At 42.4% G+C, this 20,182-nt stretch overlaps 1 protein-coding gene across 5 annotated transcripts in view; it reads right to left on the bottom strand.

Moving 5' to 3' along the window:
• Ipo5 (importin 5) overlaps positions 1-20,182 on the bottom strand; it is a 52,714-nt gene that overhangs the window by 13,879 nt on the left and 18,653 nt on the right. For all 5 annotated transcript variants that reach the window (XM_031360999.1, XM_031360994.1, XM_031360995.1 and 2 more), the window contains exons 5-16: positions 16,702-16,782; positions 13,625-13,817; positions 11,814-11,916; positions 10,987-11,083; positions 10,535-10,639; positions 8,084-8,206; positions 7,883-8,003; positions 5,609-5,696; positions 4,724-4,830; positions 1,167-1,291; positions 994-1,083; positions 739-912 (exon numbers count right to left, since the gene is read on the bottom strand). In XM_031360999.1, the coding sequence (XP_031216859.1) occupies positions 739-912; positions 994-1,083; positions 1,167-1,291; positions 4,724-4,830; positions 5,609-5,696; positions 7,883-8,003; positions 8,084-8,206; positions 10,535-10,639; positions 10,987-11,083; positions 11,814-11,916; positions 13,625-13,817; positions 16,702-16,782 (1,407 nt within the window). The remainder of the gene's footprint in view (positions 1-738; positions 913-993; positions 1,084-1,166; positions 1,292-4,723; positions 4,831-5,608; positions 5,697-7,882; positions 8,004-8,083; positions 8,207-10,534; positions 10,640-10,986; positions 11,084-11,813; positions 11,917-13,624; positions 13,818-16,701; positions 16,783-20,182) is intronic.

Genomic DNA, 20,182 nt, shown 5'->3' with positions numbered 1-20,182 from the left:
CTGCTCTCTCACCAGACACCAGTGTTACTGTGTCCATACCAAGGACAGGAACTGAGTTGTCTAATGTGTGGCAGTGTGATATGGGTTTATGTTGGTTCAGTCCAATAGAGACAAGGAGCCATATTTTCTGTGTATTCATTTCTTTGAGACGGGGTCAAGGTTGGCCATGAACCTGGGCTTTTCTTGCTTCAGTCTCCCAAGGGCTAACCGTACAAGCCAGTGCTTCCACGTCAGGCTCTTTAGCATGCTTCTCATTTTCATGCCAGTGATCCGTTTTCACAGTCTTTCTCCACACTTTCTCTGTCAGCTGACAGTGTGCTTGGATGCTGCTGCAGTCACTCAGCTGTTTCCATGCTGCGCCCGCCCTGCAGTTGACACTGTAGCTATCACCAGAGTGATGCCACTGTGGTGGTAAACTCCTATAATCCCAGAAATTGGGAGCTGGGCACACCAGAAACTGAAGGACATTGTTGGCTACAAAAACAAACTTGAGGCCATCCTGAATTTAATGATTCACTGACTCAAAACTGAACAAAACCTTAAGTAAAAGGGTACTGTTTTCCACACTTGCCATTTCTGTCACTCTGGGTAGTCACCCCTTACCCCCCCCTTTTTTACCCAATTGGATCCACACTGCCAAAACTACCACATGGTGGAGAGCCTGGAGTATTTGCCACTGACTTTCTAGTTTCTGTCCCAATGACAGTGTCTCTTACCATGTCACATGCAGAGGCTTACCTCCTGGAGCTTGAGTACCATAATGGAATGCAGATGCTTCACCAAGTTATCCAAGTACGGAATCAGCAGTGACTTGGGACAATCCTCCGTGAAGTTAATGAGGGCGGCAGCTGCGTGGGCCTGCACCCGTTGGTTGCCTTGGTCCTCCATCGTCTGAAGCAAAGCTGCAATCACCTGGAAAGTGCAATGGAGCATTCTGAGATTGTGAACCCCCTCCCTTTACAGTGTGCAGGAAACCGAGGACTCGTTACGCACCTTCTCATGAAATTTCTTTTGAAAACCAGGTGCAAAATCTGTGGCCATCTGGCCCACGGCATTGCAGGCTGCATACCGGACTCTCGGATGCTGGAACATGTTCCTTTGTATTAATAATGGCAACAAACTCCATAAGAAACTTAAGTAACTCTTAGATATTTATTGGTACTTACAGGATCCTGGAGGAAAAGCAAGACAAAATTTACAATCTCATTTAGAATTCCTTCCATCTGCTGGTGGCATCCTTCGCCAATGGCGGACAAGGCCATCAACCCTGCATGCCGGTATTTCCAATCAGCTGTGAAAAGGAATTACACACAAAACAATAGCAATTAGATACTCATTCTCATGCTAATTCTGGAAGAAATGCTAAAAGAAAAAACCTTATGTGAAAAAGAATTAAAATTGTTCTCTACCGCCATACCATCCTGAAAGAGCCCAGTCCTGTCTGACCTTAGACACTAAGCAGGCCTGAACTCAGTAGCACTTGGAGAGAACACACTTCCCATGTGTACTTTAGGGGAACAGACTTTGATCTGACTTAGCTCTCACAGACGGAGCCTTGCAGTGTCTGCCCAGCTGTGCGGAGCCTGCCATCTCCCCTCATGCATTCCCTCCTGCTGGATGACAGCTATCATCACACCCTGCCCCACTGTAGTTGTGTCCCAGCCTTCTCTCCCAAAGATGAAGACCTTTCTGGGTTGTATCTATAACCTGCTCAGTGGCAGAGTGCTTATCCACCACACACAGGCTCTGGGCTCCACCTCAGGGACCAAATAAACAAAATGCAGAACAAAAGAAAGGTTCCCATAAGATTCACTGTAAGCAACAAATAAATACCAGGACTTTTGGTGCCACAAACTTCCCTGGTTAGACTGACTCACTGGTGCCTCTGAGGAAAAGTCAAGGGAAAAAATGCTCTTTTTCCAAAAATTTTTATTGGGTAAAGTCACCTGTATTCTAGCATTAATAATAGCTAGTTGTCCCGGGCGGTGGTGGCACACACTTTCAATCCCAACACTTGGGAAGCAGAGGCAGGTGGATTTCTGAGTTCGAGGCCAGCCTGGTCTACAGAGTGAGTTCCAGGACAGCCAGGGCTACACAGAGAAACCCTGTCTCGGAAAGCTTTTTGGTTAACAGAACATTAATCCAGCACTGTTTATTTTAGTGGACTCTATATATTTGTTTACTGGGTTCATTAAATAAGAAACACAACTTGTCACTGTAGCACACGACATCAATCCCAGAATTCCAGAAGCAGAAGCAGGAAGATTAGGCATTTAAACTAGTCAGCTTTAGCTACACAAATACAATAGCACAAGAACACGAATAAGAGCCAACAAGATGGCTCACCAGGTAGTAAGTGGTCTGCTGCCAAGCCCAATGGCCTAAGTTTGGTCCATGTGTCTGCCTACATGGGTGCTGAGGCATGTATTCATTCATTCACCTCAACACATAATCACCCCAACTAAGTAAATGTAACTCAATTAAAAACAATCAAACACACACGTATGTAGGAATAGCGGTCAGGGAAAACGTATAGCCAAGCAGCCCGCACTCCACCTTTGCAGATCACTTCTTACCCTACCTTCTTTCTGGTGTCTGTATGGAGGACTGCCAAGGTTCTAATACGCTACGAAAGTAATCTCTACCCCTGCCCTATACCCGATTCGTCTCTAAACATTCCTGCTTATTACATCATAGTGATACAGGCTATGCAGCCTGAATGAAGGGAGCTGAACATTAATGAGTAAGTTTATAGTAAAGTCATGGTAACAATGGCTCAGTGCCCAAGAACCCCAGAGTCCTTTCTCGAGGGCTTTTTCTTTGTCAAAATTATTTTTATATTCTTCACTCTACCTTTCAGAATAAACATTCCAGATATTATGATGTGTGAAATTCCAAGACCAGATAGACAAGACATGCTGAAGAACATGAGAACTTGCTTAAAGTATTTAAAAATATTACACGAATACAATAATTCTTACAATTCTCCTTTTTGCTTTGAATAATAGCTATTCTTCACAATAGCAGTATATCTATCCAGGCCTGGTGATGCATCCCTTAATCCCAGCACCCAGGAGGCAGAGGCAGATGGATCACTCTAAATCAAGGTCAGCTAACCTGGTCTATTTGTAAGTTCCAGGCTAGTCAAGGGTACACAGTAAGACCCAAATTCAAACACATGCAGTTATTTCTGCAAATACATAATGAGTGTGATGACTACACCCAGCTCGCAAACTCTTGTCATATTCTCTAGGTTTCTCACAAGTTTATAAGCTAAATGCATGGAGGCAGTGTCTAAATCTAGGTTGGGTTGGTGGTCCACTGTCATCCTAGCTCTTAGGAGGCAGAGGGAGTTAGATCTGTTCTGGAGTGAAACCCTAGGCCTGGAACCAGTGAGATGGCCGAGTGGATCAAAGGGGCCTGATAACCAGAGTTTGAATATAGGACCCACGTGGTGAAGAGCGGAATTCCTACAAATGTCCACAGACCCACGTACATGCAGTCTGTATGTACAAACACACGTACACAGAGCCTAACAGGTTGCGAGGATGACATTGCTAAGCAGATAAATAGTATAAAGGGCCCGAGTTCTCCACATCTCACTTTCTTGTCTCTTCTCTTTCCATCTTAAGACCCTCAGATCACTGCACACAGATTAGGGACAGTGTGTGTGCTTAGCATGTGGAGACCTAGGATTTAAATCTAAACCCTGAACAAAACCAATCATCAAGAATCCTGCACCAACATCCCAGGCTTCCCTCATGTGGTTCTTAGGACTACCTCTCAGGTAGATAGACATCTAATAAGCCAAAATTCTTCAGTAGTGTGACAATGTTCACTGGGGATCATCAAAGCTATGCAGCTGTCAGAAGAGGGACAAGCTATTTTATGTTGATATGACTAAAACTAGGTTGTAATCACACAACTGTGGACCTGTACAAAGGTCTGAGAAAACGCCAATGAACTTTAACAGCAAACTCCTTTGTAAGAAAAACTTGGAATTTACACACATCTGTATTTTAAATTCTAAAAATGATCATCCTTTTCAACTTTTTAAGTAGAAAACACACTAAAATTGAGCACAAGTAACAATATGGGATTGATATAAACTATAGGAACATAGCTGACCAATAGACAATGGCTAATCTAATATAAATGGTTTATCATCTAATTGCACCAAATCAAATTTCTCCTCTTTTATTCCAATCTTTAAACTAACGTATTTATTCATTCATTTATTTATTTTAATAATAGGCAGGGTCTCACGCAGCCTAATCTTTGTCCATCTCCACTCTCAGACAGCCATCCTCTGTCATTAGAGCTATGTACCACCAAGCCTGGCTTCAGAGTTCTAAGCCAACTACAGCAAAAACACCAACGGTCCCAAGCCAAATCATCATCACAAACCGCTTTCCACCTCTCTGCACGGATACTAATTCTAGAGGGAAAAAGAGTAATATCTTCAGCATTCAGATAAAACTTCATCATTGAGACAGGATCTTGCTATATAGTTAAGTTTGGCCTTGATCAAACTTATGAACCTCTTCACAGGCTCACATGTGCTGGGACTACAGGGGATGTGCAACCTTGCCTGGCTCCTGAAAAGACATTCTGGCTTTAGACTGAATAGAGAATTTCATCAGGAGAATATCATTCTAGAAACAAGCAGATTAACATTTATCGGAGCTTAAGTTTAAGACTGTCTGAAGTACAGGTAGCTTACGGTTTTGAAGCATTTGCATAATGTGTTCCTTTATCATCGGCAGAACGAGCTTTCCTCCAAGTCCACAGGCCATTCGGTCTAATGCACTCTCACCAGCAACTGCATTGCTACAAATGCAACGAAATTAGAATAAGCAAAAGGTATATAAAGCAAATAGAGACAAGAGTTCAGTCTTTCATGTAAATTGTGAATTTAAAACCCTCCAGGTAGAGAAGGAAAACTCAGGTAAATAAAAACATTGTGCTAAATTAGGGGAAGATTAGGTTCTTGCATATCAGGTAGATCTATTACCTCCAGCCTGGCACACAGAAACTTCATAATCAGTCTACCAGGTTTATTTTGTCCCACTGTCTGCATCTTATTTTTCAAGAATTAATTAAAGGCAGCTATTGAGAAAAACTGTCTCTCATCCTAGAAATGCATTCAATTCACCTGTGGTAGAACAGACACCTAAACCAGAAGCTCAGAACCAGCAGGATTCCCACTACTGTGAGGTCGCCTGTTCTTAACATGTCTCGGGATGTCCCCAGGCTGGCTATCAGTAAACAGATCAGATCATGCGTGCGCACACACAGTCTTAATTCTTGACAAAAACCCCAGACTAATATAAACATTTTGCTGTCATGAGTATTTTTCCTGATGTACTTATACTTACTAACCAAGGAAAATGTTGTTTTAAGAACACCCATTAAGTGCAAATTTTCTTAAAGCCAATTATATACGAAAACAAAAACATTACCTATGTGATACAGAAATGCATCTAACAGAAAGGCAAATTTTAACTTGAGTTGAGAGATACAGATTGGTAAGGCAAGCTGGTCCCTCAGCCCACCCTCCAGCACCACTAGGCTTCCTAACCCTACCCCAGGATTTGTAGGAGATTACCTATCAAAGTCATCATCTTCTAGCTCATCAGCATTTGCCCAGTCCTCGTCGTCTTCTAGGTCAACCATCATTGCCAACATCTGAGGAACTAAAGTCAAGAATTAATTTATACCTCAATTTATTTTATCAACATGTTTCATTTTTAATTCAAAAAAAAAAAAAAAAAGTCAAGAATTTTAAGTGAGATTGATTTTTTTCTTCAAAGGAACACATTTCCAGCCAGCCCGCCACACAACTTCTACAACTTTGTGTTCAAGCAAGCAGGCTCACTTCAGAATACTCATGATGGACTAAGGCAAGATGGGTCTGTGACCTGCATCTTATCCTGGAACTTATGGAACGTGGAAGGAGAGAGGTGACTGCGAGTCGAGTCGTCTAAGCAAGCCTGACCTAAGAGGACTTGAAGGGCAATACAAACACCAGCAGCTCCATCCTGGGGCCTGAGTGCCTGTGCATGCTAGTAGGAAGAACATGAAACAGCTGCATGCGTGCCCCAAATCTGCTTCTTCCTTGGGACCTTCAAACCTCTTAGCAACACATACTTACTAACCACTGCTGTCTTACTTTCAATAGAGCTCCCAATGCTAAGCCAGAATCTTGTCTTACAAATCTCACTTCTAGATAACAAAGCTTTGATATATATAGCAATTATCCTTTTTTCTTAAGCTTATGGTTTAGTTGTTGAGACAGGGTCTCATGTAGCCCAGGTTGTCCTAAAATATACCTTGCTAGTTTGAACCTTGTCTTTTGGCAGGTGGTTGATCAGAAAAAAAAAATTTTAGTATTTGCAATTTTAGCAGTGTCTTTTATCTCTGACTTGTAAGTCTTAAAAATGTTTTCCTGCCGGGTGGTGGTGGCGGCGGCGGCGGCGCACGCCTTTAATCCCAGCACTTGGGAGGCAGAGGCAGGAGGATTTCTGAGTTCGAGGCCAGCCCAGTCTACGGAGTGAGTATCAGGACAGCCAGGGCTACACAGAGAAACCAAAAAAAAAAAAAAAAAAAGTTTTCCTATTAACCTTCTACTTATAAAACTTATCTATGGGCTGGTGAGATGGTTCAGTGGATAAGAACACCGACTGCTCGTACTGAAGGTTGCAAGTTTAAATCCCAGAAACCACATGGTGGCTCACAACCACCTGTAATAAGATCTGATGTCCTCTTCTGGTGTGTTTGAAGACAGCTACAGTGTATTTATTTATAATAAATAAATCTTTAAAAAACGTATCTATATTTACTTGGATCTTTAATCAACCCCAAATGATTATGATCACTGACCTCACATATGTGCCGTCTCTGCCTCTCCTTACTCTGCTTCCTCAGTACCTAGACCTGCACTAATACACTCTGCACCCTTGCCTGTGGGGGCCAAGCTCTCCATGGTGCCCATCTAAGAACCCGCTCTGACCACTTAGGACCGTGCTCCCTCACAGGAGCTGCAGAACAGGTCCATGTGAGCCGCTCCTACAGTCTGACTGCCATGGTGCTAGGGTTGAGGCTGCACTGAGAACTGCTCTTTACTTCTGTTGGTCTCTGAAGGTCTGGCTCATTTGCTTACCTGCTATTTCTAACCATTTCTTAGTGTTCTTATCGTTTGTAGCCTTATCAATCTCTTAGATTAAACAAGTAACAAGTAATCAGTTTTCTTTGCTTGCAATCCTCAGCATGTTACTGCATGCTTTGTCTGGAATTGGCAACAGACATACTAACAGTGGAGACCCTGCCCTTCCCTTGTTCCAGCCTTTAAAGTTTTAAGTTCATCCCTCATTGTAGAAACTACAGAATATCTGCTGTGCATTCACTTTCTAAATCCAGCTCAGACACCTACTAGCTCATGAAGAAAGGAACAGGTTGGTCCCTAAGCTAAAGTATGGCCATAGCACAGCAGTGGACATGGGCCTCCTGAGCACACGCAGCCCTCCCTGTCAGGAGTAAGCAGAGTGGAGTGTGCTGTGGTCCCGTCTGCACTGGCGAGCTGCAGCCATGTACTCTCCTTTCTGTTTGCTGTCAGGTATCTATCCTCTCTCCATCAGTTTGTACTCATCAACTGTGTACATGATTTAAGAATGCCAGTTTGAGTTCTAATACCAGGTTTCAGAGATCTGCAAAGTCCTAAGAACAGATTCACAATACTGGGTTCAAACACGTACAGATTCTCAGACTCACCTAACTCAACACACACACACATATTCTGAATAAGCTGAGTGGCCACACAAATCCTAGCAAATTTACTCAACAATTCTGTCCCATCACAAATCTTTGCCGAGTTTTGACTTACTAGTTTGTGCGATGATACTGGTGTGCTTTCTTAACATAGCAGCTGCAGTCTCTGACAGCGTCACAATCACTTCAAGGGCAAGCTGGCGCTGCATGTTATTGAGGCTAGTGTCTCCACACAACTACAAAGACAAATTGGTATGTTCAGTAGTTCCGGCTACCAGAACACGACGAGCAGACACTGATCAGGGAGTTAACTTGCCTTTAGACTTAACTGTAGAGTTGCTTCTAAGTGAGGGCGCAGATACTTTGGAACAGTATCCGCAATCTCAACAAGGGACTTTAGGACTGAATCATCATTCTGGTAGCATGAGTCATTGACAGCCTACAAATGAGAAACAGAAAACAAATGTGCTCAAGACTCACCTTGTGATGCAATGCCTCATTCCTCAGAAGCACTAAATATCTGCTGCCCAATGCAATTAGGCAAGTGCAAATGTGCTACCTGGAATTAAAAGAATGCTTTTCCCTTTGAGGAACACACGCACGCAAGCACGCACACCCCAAACACACTTAGGCCCGGGTCCTGGGAAAGGCAAACCTAAACCACAATGAAACAGCATCCTAAGTGTAAGAATGGCTCAATCACAATAAACCACTAGGTAGGGCCTGGAGGAAGGGGACCTCTTCTAAACTGTTGAGAATATGTTAGTATGGCCCACACCTACAACGTCCTTTCTTCTAGGAGGCGTTCTTGCTTACCATACAACTGAGGTCAAGAAAAGTCCAGGCCAGGAGACACCAGCTCTGGCCTATGAGGGAATCACAAGATTCTCTCATCATAGATTCCCCCATGATCACAAATGCCAAGTAGTTCTAAAAATGGGAAATCATATGATCTGAGCCTAGAATCTAACAACTTATTTTTAGCTTTAGTTGTATCACAGGTTGAAACAATTACAACAAAAAACAGAGTGGGAAACTGTATCTAGAGACTGTACCCAAACTTTTTTTGAGTCAAGGTTCACTGTGTTAATTCTAGTTGGCTGGAGCTCATGATGTACACAAGGCTGGCCTCAAAACTCAAGAGATCCAACTGCTTTAGCCTCCAATACAACTAAGGAAGTGGGCCACCACACCCAGCCCAATCTTTTTATCACTATTTCCTAAAGAATACAGCTACTTATATAGCATTTGCCTCCAGTTAGATATTAGAAGCAACCCCATCAAGTACATCAAAGTATACATGGTCATATACAAATTCAACACCATTTTACCATAAAGGACTTTGGTATGTGCACAATGTACTGCACACACTCTCACACGTGTGGAGGCCAGAGGTTAACATCAGGTGCCCTGCTCTATCACTCTCTACGGTAATTTCTCACTGACCCTGAAGCTTGCCCTTGGGCTCATGGCTATCCACTGAGCCCCCCGGCCCCACCTTGTCTGTGCACAGACCACCAGCCACTGTCTGACAGTCTTCTAGGGTAGTTGTGCCTGAGCATTTGCTTGTGGAAAAGGAAGCTCTTTAATTACTTCAGACGTTGTAACAGGCATATATACTGCACTTAAGATATGGACACACACAGTTGACTTGTGTTATCCTATGTGATTTCATTTTGGGATAACACATATTTGCCCAAAACCCCCCCAAGTATTTGGTGTTGGATAAGACTGGACCACTATAGTACGGAAACCAATCTTTGATTTGTGACTAAGGCAGGAAATAGCCTTGGAGTGTTAACTTGTTGCTGGGAACTAACAACGTGAAGAATAGCAGTAAGGCCTGTGGCCGCGAGGGCAGCACTCTAAAAGTCCTGTCCCCACTCCTTGTCAGCCCTCCACTCTGTAGGACTGCGCTCTTAGGCAAGCTTGTTCTTCCTGCTCAGTTCCTCCTTGTACAAAAGGAGATGGAAATCTTACAGGCTATTCAGCATTTTAACAAATAAGTGCTTATACTGCCCCTACAACATACAGATTTTGTAACTATTATTTTAAGGGCTAAGAAAGCCTGTCAGGGTTGAGACGTAGCTTAGCTGGTGTTTGCCTACTATGCAGGAAGCCCTGTATCCCACTCTCAACACCTCATAAAACTGATGTAAAGTCTAGGACTTAGGAGGTCGAGTCAGGGTGATGCTCAGAAGTTCAAAATCATCCTTGGCTACTTAGCAAGCTACAGGCACACATAGGCTACCTTTGACCTTCCCTCAAAAAGGAAAACCATAAAAATTCCTAAAGATCAACAAAAAAACTCAACCAAAAAACTGTCTTTTTTAATAGCACTCAGAAGGAGTTTGAGTTTGAGGTGAAGCTAGGCTATAAGACCCTGTCTCAGCAAGGGAGTGGGGTTAGGGTGGGTTTAGTGGGGGGTGGGAAGGCAGAGTTCCAGGACAGCCTGGTCTACAGAGACCTTTAGGTCACTCAGAGAAATCCTGTCGCTGAAAAAAACATAACAACAACAAAACAAAACAAAACAAAAAAACCTTTCTGGGGTCCAGAGGAATGGCTGAGGTAAAGGCACCTGCAGCCAAGGCTGCAGTCTGAGCTTGATCCTGTGACTCAACATAGGACAGAATGGCTTTTCCCATTTGTCTTCTGACGTTCACAAATCAGGACAGGCTCAATGGGCATGCATGTCCGTGCTCACTGACTGAATCCACAACTGATGCAGTCCCCTGGAAACCAGCATCAGGAAGGAGCGCCTTCTTACCTGTAAGAATCCAGGTAGCAAGTCTGCGAAGTGTTTGAACAGAGCAACGTTATGCTCATTGGCAAGTATGAAGGCAGCTGTAGCTCTGGCAGACAGTGTCCTGATCTGCAAGGGAGGCAGCAAGGTCACAATCAGAAGGTTTTAGCAGACTCAGTCAATCTAGCATTTATATTTTAAGGCATAAAAGTAAAAATGTGGTGCTGTCAGGATGGCTAAGAGGGAAACAGCGCTTGCAGCATGTTTGGTTCCCAGCACCCACATAGAGGTAGGTGAAGATCAGCTCCTGAAAGCTGCCCCCTTCTTGTCTACACAGGCATGCCAACACTCACCCCCACAGAAACAAATAAAACTTGGAAAAAAAGGAAGTAAAAAAAGCCCTTTAGACCATTAACTCAGGTCCCAGGTTAGCCCTGAAGGAGGTTGGTGGTCACAGGAGAAGTGAAATGCTTTACCGAAGGATGTTCCTGATCTTGCATACACTGAACTAACATCCGTTTGATGACGTCCAAATAGTGCTGTTGTTGGTTCCCAAAAATTCCAGGAAAGTTCCTAGGAAATGATTCAGAAGACCCGTCTTTAAAAGCTATACCATTTTTCTAAGGTGTGCATTCCTTAAATCGCACCTACCATGCATTCTATGTGGGCGAATTAAAGAAGGCGACTGAGCTGCACACTGAGAGCAGCAGGCACGGCTTTCCTTTTGTCTGTCTCAACTAGAAGACAAGCTAATGTCTCGTTAAGAACAAGGAAGAGACAAGAAAAGCTGCACCTTACTACTTGCATCTAGACCCAGGACACTCCAGTTGGTCCAGCTGTACATTTGGAAACAACTATATAAAACAATTTTACTTAACTACAGCAGTGATGTGTCTAAAACCCATTACATACTGCTTACGACTGGCGAAGTTATAAACCTAGTGCTGCTGATATCTTACAACAGTCCCAAGTGCTAAGCTTCCATCACGGCTCTTAAAGACCAAGAACTTTGTTAAAATATTATCCAGAAACATTTCCCACAGGGTTCACATTTTCAAAATATCACCACCAAAGTGGTTTTTCTAAAGTTACACTCGGGTCCTGTGTGAAAACACTTCAGAATTGTCAGAGGCGCATAAGGAAAAAAAAGAACAGGTGCTTCTTCCTTCAGACTTGTTTCCAGCACAGACAAAACTTAAGGAATTACTGTAACTCTAAGAACTACGAGGCTAAAACAATCAGCTAAAATGTTTTAGATGTTAGTGACATTAAAGTTTTCAAAATATTAAAACAGATTATATACCAAAATATGTGAAGGGCGGCTTCCCGGAGTCCCATGTTTTGTGAGCTGACTGAATCAAAGAGGAACTTCAGACCTTCAGGCCACTGGTTGTTGCCGTCCTCATCTACAGATACAAAACCCGGACATGAAGCGTGCACCTCAAACTTCACAAACTACGTGTGACTCACAACACCCACGCTATTAACGTCCCATTAGAGCAATCCAAGCCTAACTGCAGGAGGACAAGTGCGCATTTAAAGGCTGGTGCCAGCGACAGCAGCACTGCTCACCCTCAGACTGTAGAGAAGGGAGCACTTCCTAAGTCTTTGGCTTCCATGGACACCCACAACCCACATCTCCCTTCCCCACTGTTAGGGCAGAGCCAAACTTGAAATCAAAGTAATTATTACTTTCAAACTGGAGAAAACACCAGGAATCCCTGGAACTAGAGATGCTGTTATTATAATTATTGAGGCAGGGCCTCACTATATAGTCCCACCCTGGCCTCTGTTAGAGCAGTCATGTGTGGCCAGCATACACTGTGCTATTTAAGTGTGATAGGGTGCCATCAGTGTTTATTTAACAAGACCGAAAAATACAAAATTTAAGGCAGACCTGTTGGTGCAGGCCTAAAATCCCAACTTGGACAGGACAGGAAAATCACAACTTCAAGACCATCTTAGGGACAATAATAAAGTATTTTTGCCTAGCTCGCATGAGGCTTTACATTCCACCTTCAGTAGTGCAAAAGGAAAAAAAAGAAAAAATTAGGAAAGAAGCCCATGGATAGTCTCAGCCCTTGCGAGGCTGAAGGAGGGCTACCCTAAGCTTCGGGCTAGCCTGGACACCTAAGGAGTAAAGCTGCTGTGGCCTGAGGAGACTCACAGCTCACACTGCCACAGGTGACTAAGAGTCTGTCTTCCTTCCCTTTCTCTTTCTTTCCACCACTATCTTTCTTCTTAAAAAGCTAAAAACTAAAAAATAGAACCGAATTCCTGCTTCTAACTTTGTGGTTCAGGCATTAAATCCTAACTCCTGGGCAAGCACTCTACCGACAAGCTGGATGCCCTTACACTGTTCAAACTTAAGGATAACTACAATAACGGGATTAAGATAGATTCAAAAACAACAAACAAAACAACAAAAGACCCACTAACCAAACCCAAACACGCCCTCTGACACGCCATTTACAAGTTTTCCCAGGGGGCTCAATGATAGAATTGTCTGGCTTGTACAAGATTTTGTCCCAAAGAGAAAGAGAAAAAAAAAGATTCTTAGAATATTCTTGTAGTAAGTAATTCATGCCTGTAATCATGCCCCTGGGATGTGGAGGTAGTTAGCAAGTTCAAAGCAAGCCTGTGCTATATGAGACCCTGAATCAAAGACAAAAAATGTCTACAAGGACGCTTTGAATAGCAATTGTTAAACTATTAGAACTAGATTTCATAAATACCTGTGATTTTTGGCTCTAAATGTAGAATCTATAATTACATTCATTTTGATAAAATATACCATTCTTTGATATCTATAAATATTCTAAACTATTCTATTTTTTTTTTTTAAAAAAAAAAGCATAAAACCTAGGTATGATGACTCTCTCACCTGCTGCCCCAGCACTCAGGCAGCTGGGATGGCACTGAAGAGAGTTAGAGACCAGCCTGGCCTTTAAAAGAGCCAGCCACAAGATGTGAAAGGAGAGACAAGGGCCAGGTGCATTAGTACACACTTGTAACCACAGCATGTGTAACTGCATGTGACACAGACAACTTAAGACCAATTAGGACCATGTCTCAAAAATGCCCAAACTAAAAGGAGCCCTACTGTACACACACCTATTAAATTCCTGGCCAATTCTGCAGCAATATCACAAATTTTTTTCCTCATGCTGGATTGTGTTTCCATCTGAATGATCATTAGCAATTCACTCTTGATGGCAGTCTGGACATCTGATGGAAGAGCTGGATAGACTTCATCAAATGCAGAGGACAAGAGACGTCTTAGGAGAACAGCAGCCATTTGTCTAGCCTATAAATAGATAACATTGTTATTAACCTCATGTCTTACTAGAGAAAAGATTTCCAACCCTGTGCCATTGATGGGCTTCACTGTCCTATTTTTATAACTCATTTCAAAGCACCTTTTAGTTTTTTAAAAATAATTAACTCTTTCTGGTCACACTAATCTATGTAGAAAGCACAGGCAGGAAACTCCTAAGAATTGACACTTCTGAGGGAACTGGGAGTCACCTGCCCACTTGGCTTTGCCTTCCCCACCCCACCCCTCTGCTCAGTTTGGATATTCTTGTCATTAACTGCCCTTCCTCATTAGGCTCTTTGGTAAAATGCTATGAAATCCATTTATGATTGTCTAGCGAGAGCAAAACCAGCAAGTTCTCAGTAGCTATAAAGTAATGATCTATCTCAATGTGTACATTCTTTGATCCACATATTAAAATCTGTGGAGCTGGGTGTGATGGCACATGCCTCTAATCCTAGCAGTCAGGAGGCAGAGGCAGGCTGATCCCTATGAGTTGCAGGCCACCCTGGTCTACAAAGTGAGTTCTAGGACAGCAAGGACTACACAGAGAAATCCTGTCTCAAAAATAAAACAAAACCACTGGGCAGTGGTGGTGCATGCCTTTAATCCCAGCATTTGGGAGGCAGAGGCAGGCAGATTTCTGAGTTCAAGGTCAGCCTGGTCTACAGAGTGAGTTCCAGGACAGCCAGGGCTACAGAGAAACCCTGTCTCGAAAAAACAAACAAACAAACAAGAAAAACAAAAAGCAAACAAACAAAAATGCAACAAAAAAAACAAGACAAAACCAAACCAACAAACCTCCATGGAATATGTGTTTATGATAACTTGTGTGTACTACTCCTTGAGTAAGCTCACAGGAAGCTGAAGGGAGTGCCACAGTCAGGATGTAGAGGCTCCTTCACAGCTAATCCCTGAGCCAAATCAAGATTCACACAGAATTTAACATGGCTTCACTTTGTGACTGACTTCCTTGTTAACCATGAAGCAAAGCAGCCAGCTAGTTGTTACTGTGAGAATCTTTACACCATTCTGAATGACGTGTAGAAGGACTGGCTAGTAGACCTTGTATGGTGTTCTCTTCATTTCCATCAAATATCACAAGAGTGCCTATGACCTTGCTATGTATGTAGGTTTGTAGTCAGGGCTTTCTAGACTTGAGTCCAACACTTCCCAGAGTAAGACATGTTCAGTACTGTAAGGGCACTGCTTTATGGTATGAAATGATAAAATTAGGTACTAAACACACAAGAAAAGCAAACTATAAAACCAATTTTTTCCACAGAGGAAATACACTAAATTTCCAGTAAATCTGAATCTCATACAATAGATAATTCACTAAACATCCTAATTCCCTGGCTAGGTAGATACAGCAGGCTCACAATTACAGGGGGCCTGGACTACCACATGAAACCATTTTTTTGAAAAAGAAGGTGGACTGGGGAGATGGCTCAGTTAGCAAAATGACTATAAAAAGCTAGGTATAACAACATGTGCTTATAACCCCAGGGCTGGGAAACCAGAACCAGGAAGAGTCCTGGGGCTTGCTCAGTAGCCAGTCTAGCCAAATCAGTGAGAGATGCTATCTCCAAAGAGAAAGAGGAGTGGGATTGTGGGGACCCGAGTCAACCCCTGGCCTCCAAATACACGTGCATACCCACAGGAATGTATATACAGTTGGATCTGGGGTGTGCTTCTTTTGGGGCACCTTTCCTTCCGTGCTTAAGTCCTCACTATAATGGTCCTTCTAAAATTATATAAACAGCTGGGTGTGGTAGCACACACCTTTAATCCTAACACTCTGGAGGCAGAGGCAGGTGGATCGCTGTGAATATAAGGCTAGTCTGGTCTACAGAGTGGGTTTCAGACCAGCCAGAGCCACACAGAGAAATGCTAGAAACTGTCTATTCCAGAGCTTCTCTCCAGCACACCCACCCACTCCATGTAGAAATGGTCATATACATGCTTTATAAATTTATTTTTGAAATATTTGGTTAACATTAAAATGTTGTTGAGGGGCTAGAGATGGCTTAGCACCTGTTATTTGAGGAAGACCTGGTTTCGTTCCCAGGACTTACACGTTGGTTTACAACAATCCATAGACACTTATCTGGTAAATATATATACATGTACACAAAACACTTATGCACATAAAATAAGTAAATCTGGGGCTGGACGGATGGCTCAGCAGAAGACTCCTCTTCTGAAGGTCCTGAGTTCAAATCCCAGCAACCACATGGTGGCTCACAACCATCTGTAATGAGATCAGACGACCTCTTCTGGTGTGTCTGAAGACAGCTACAGTGTACTTACACATAATAGTAAATAAACCTTTAAAAAATAAAATAAGTAAATCTAATTTTCTCCCCAAATGCTTTGTGAACTGAACTTCTTCCTTTAGAATAGTTCAATGTAAGAACCCAATTTTTATAGCTAGAAATTTGTTATGTATGTAATGCCAAACACCTCGAAACAGAGACAGGAAAATTGTGAATTTCCAGGTCAGCCTGGGGTACAACAAACCACATCTCAAAACTAAGTAAGATATTTTTTAAAAACTAATTATTTGGGGCTGGAGAGATGGCTCAGTGGTTAAAAGCACTGAATGCTCTTCCAGAGGTCCTGAGTTCAATGCCCAGTAACCACATGGTGGCTCACAACCATCTGTAATGGGATCTGATGCCCTCTTCTGGTGTGTCTGAAGACAGCTACTGTGTTACATAAAATAAACAAATAATTGAAAAAAAAAAAAAAGGTAATTATTTATATATAAAGGTACTAGTGCCATGAATGTTCTGGAGTTCTGATACTTAGTAATGAGCCATTAGAACCCCAGCATCGAGCTCGCCCCGAGAGTTAATGGGTTAGCAGTCACCTCCTCAGCAGCTGTTGGGTTTCTGACGGCTTGTAAGAGGAGAGTGATCTTGGACCGGCCTGGGATATTCTCATAGGTTTCCTGTGTGGGACAAAAAAGATGGGACAAAATGTTAGAAAATCCTGTGAGGAACTCGATCGTGGCGTGAGGACCGGGCTGCAGTCGTCAGCACTGATGTTAGCAGGTTCTCTGGGATGTGAGGAGCTCTACTCCAGACAGGTAAGAGTTCTCTACTTACCTCTTCAGGTCTGTATACTTTCAAAACTTAGGTCCTCTGGTTAACAATAAATAAATAGATAGATAATCTCAAATGTGGGGCTGGAAAGATGACCCAGTAGTTAAGAGCATTATTGCTCTTGCAGAGGACCTGGGTTTGGTTACTACCATGGATATTGTAGCTCGAAACAAACCCAGTTCCAGGAGCTGTGTGTGACAGACACTCTCTTCTAGTCTTCATGGGCATCCAAATTCTTTATGCTGCATTTTTCAAGGAAGGAGTATTTATTCTACCTCAAATGATTGTAGTCCCGAGAAAAAAATGGCTAAAAACAATCGATCAAACAAACAGAAAACAAAAACAAACCCCAATATTGAATCTGGATCTCTTAAGAAAGGTCTTGTGTGTGAGAACGCTTTCTATTCTCTCCTTACATAACATCAGCAAATGTGTTAGCAATAGGAAGGGAGAGGACATTAGTCCAAAGTGAGTTGTGTGGTATTCCCCTGCGGAAGACCACACCAACTGATTTTCAGTGCCAAACACTCAGCCCTAAAATCATACATACACGTAGCATGAAGACTGAGCAGGCTGCATTTAGCAACATATATGCACATACATATATGCATGCAATAAGAGTTTTTTTTTAAAGACCCAAATTTGAAGGAGAGTGGGGAGGGGTACATGGGAGGGTTTACAGGGAGGAAAGAGAAAGGAGAAATGTAATTACATTAAAATCTCAAACAACAACAAAAAAGCAAATTGTTAGAAGAGATCCCGGGCTGGCGAGATGGCTCAGTGGGTAAGAGCACTGACTGCTCTTACCTGAGTTCAGATCCCAGCAACCACATGGTGGGTCACAACCACCAGTAATGAGATCTGACGCTCTCTCCTGGTGCGTCTGAAGACAGCTACAGTGAACTACGCTGGAGTGAGCTGGGGCCAGAGCCAGAGGGACTGGCAGAGGTCCTGAGTCCAATTCCTAGCAGCCACATACATGATGGTGGCTCACGGCCATCTGTATAGCTACAGTGTACTCATACACATAAAAATAAAAAAAGAAAAGAAAAAAAATAGAATAGATCCCAAACAAGTCTCAACTTATGTTGAAAAGAATTGGTGTGCATGAAGCCTAACAACCGACCTCTCACCTGAACACTAGCTCAAGTTAAGCACATTTGTAATACTTTACCTGGGAAAGCTCTTAATAAATGACCTCTTCCCACCTGTCTAAGGTAGATATTAGTTTCATAGCAGTCTAAGTTTGAAGATCTTATTTGCTGTCACTGGATTTTCAAAAATGACACAGGAAGAAAATAAAGTCTACTTAGAACCTGTCCCAGTATCTCCTTTACGTCATTAAATGCGAATCATAGTATCATTGGCAGAGGTGAGCAAGTTTTATCTCTTGAATCACTTAAAATGAAAGACAACCATGACAACCTGGGCTTCCAAGGCAACCAAACCATTCTTCAAATGTCTCTGGTACCAACAGCTCTGGGTCTCATTCTTGAGGCTAGCAAACTCCAGAGTTCTATTTATAAGTTTTAAGCTCTTTAAACATATCTTAGTCAGAGGAAAAACAGAGTTTTGTGAGGGAAGGTGAACCTAAGGCCCATACTTCCACAGTAACATAAAACTCAGGATCTAATAGTGCTGAAAACTGTGCCCAAGGGTGTACACAACTGAGATGCTGCACTAAATTTATTAAAATAATGACATAATTTATGTAAAAGATAGGCTGATTACAAAATGGACAAGTATCTGGAATTTTCATTTAATTTTTTACCAAAACACCTGAAGAACCCGGCAAAGCTGTCACTAAAAGTCGTACAGAGAACTTGGAAGGCAAAGGCAAGAAAGAGGCTCACACTGCCTGGAGTTCCAGGCCAGGCTGTATTACAAGGTGAGACTCTTGTCTAAAAAACAAAAATATAAATAATCAGCAAGGAATAAACTACTCTAAATGAAAAACCACAAAGAAAGAAAATTCCTGTTACAGAACTGTAACAATGTAATAAATCTCTCTAATTCCCTGTACCCAGCAGTGTCAGACCCGCTGGAGTTGTTAGGAACCTTTAATGCAGTATCAAAGAAAATCTCCGTATGCCAATCCTTCTTGAAGAACCCAGCATTATTTCTGGGGACTGCCACCCTTGTCCAGGTGGGATCACCGGTGTCACCATGCACCAGTTCTTTACAAGTGAGAATAAACAGAGTAAGCCAAGTATTCATCATGGTTTCAGGATGAATGGGAAAATTCAGTATGAATGGCAGGGAACTCCTAAAAGAGTGTCTCTCATTTGTACATTCAATGGTGGGAAACATTGTATTACATTCACTTCAGGAAAACAGGCAAGGATAAAGGCACACAGGACCACAGCTTTAAGTTCAGTCTATCTTTTTCTTAGCCTAGGTAGACTAAGTTCTACAAATACAAAGATTGCATTTTTCAGTTCGGTACACCGAATATCTAGTGTCCACTACTAGCTTGGAGCAAATAAAATTCTAACCCTATATGATTCCACCATACATAATCAAAACCTGTCAAGCTTTGTCTCCCTTCCCTGCCCACAAGGAGAATTGTTTTCTCACTTAGTTTTTGTTTTTTTGAGACGGGGTTTCTCTGTGCAGCCCTGGCTGTCCTGGAACACACTCTGTAGACCAGGCTGGCCTCGAACTCAGAGGCCCCCCTGCCTCTGCCTCCCAAGTGCTGGGATTAAAGGGGTGCACCACCACTGCCCTGCTCACTCACTCTGTTTTATGACAGTTCCTTGCGTGAGAAAATGCCAAAGAGGGAGCAAGGAACTTCTACTTTATAATAAACATCTTGGTTCCCTAATCAAGTATATTTTCCAATGTTTTCCTTCTTTAATACAATTATTATCGGTGAGGAATATTAAGAATTAAAGTTCACGGGGTAGGACAGATGGCTCAGTGGTTAAGGGCACTGACTGCTCTTCTAGAGGTCCTGAGTTCGATTCCCAGCAACCACATGATGGCTCACAACCATCTGTAATGGGATCCGATGCCCTCTTCTGGTGTTTATGAAGACAACTACTCATATATATAAAATAAAAATAATAAAAAGAAATTCTCATATAATAGACATGTCAGATAAAAATGTCCAGTTATAGTTACTATGAATGCCTCTGAAACGTTTGTCAATTATTTCTTTAGTTCCTTATTTGTGTTAATTATTGTATTCTAAGACATATGAAAATTCAAAATCATTTTCTTTTTTTTTTTCTTTTTTTTTTTTTT

Source organism: Mastomys coucha, unplaced genomic scaffold, assembly GCF_008632895.1.
Source record: "Mastomys coucha isolate ucsf_1 unplaced genomic scaffold, UCSF_Mcou_1 pScaffold9, whole genome shotgun sequence".
NCBI lineage: Eukaryota > Metazoa > Chordata > Mammalia > Rodentia > Muridae > Mastomys > Mastomys coucha.
Note: the sequence above shows the minus strand (reverse complement) of the source record. Positions and strands in the feature narration are given on the sequence as shown.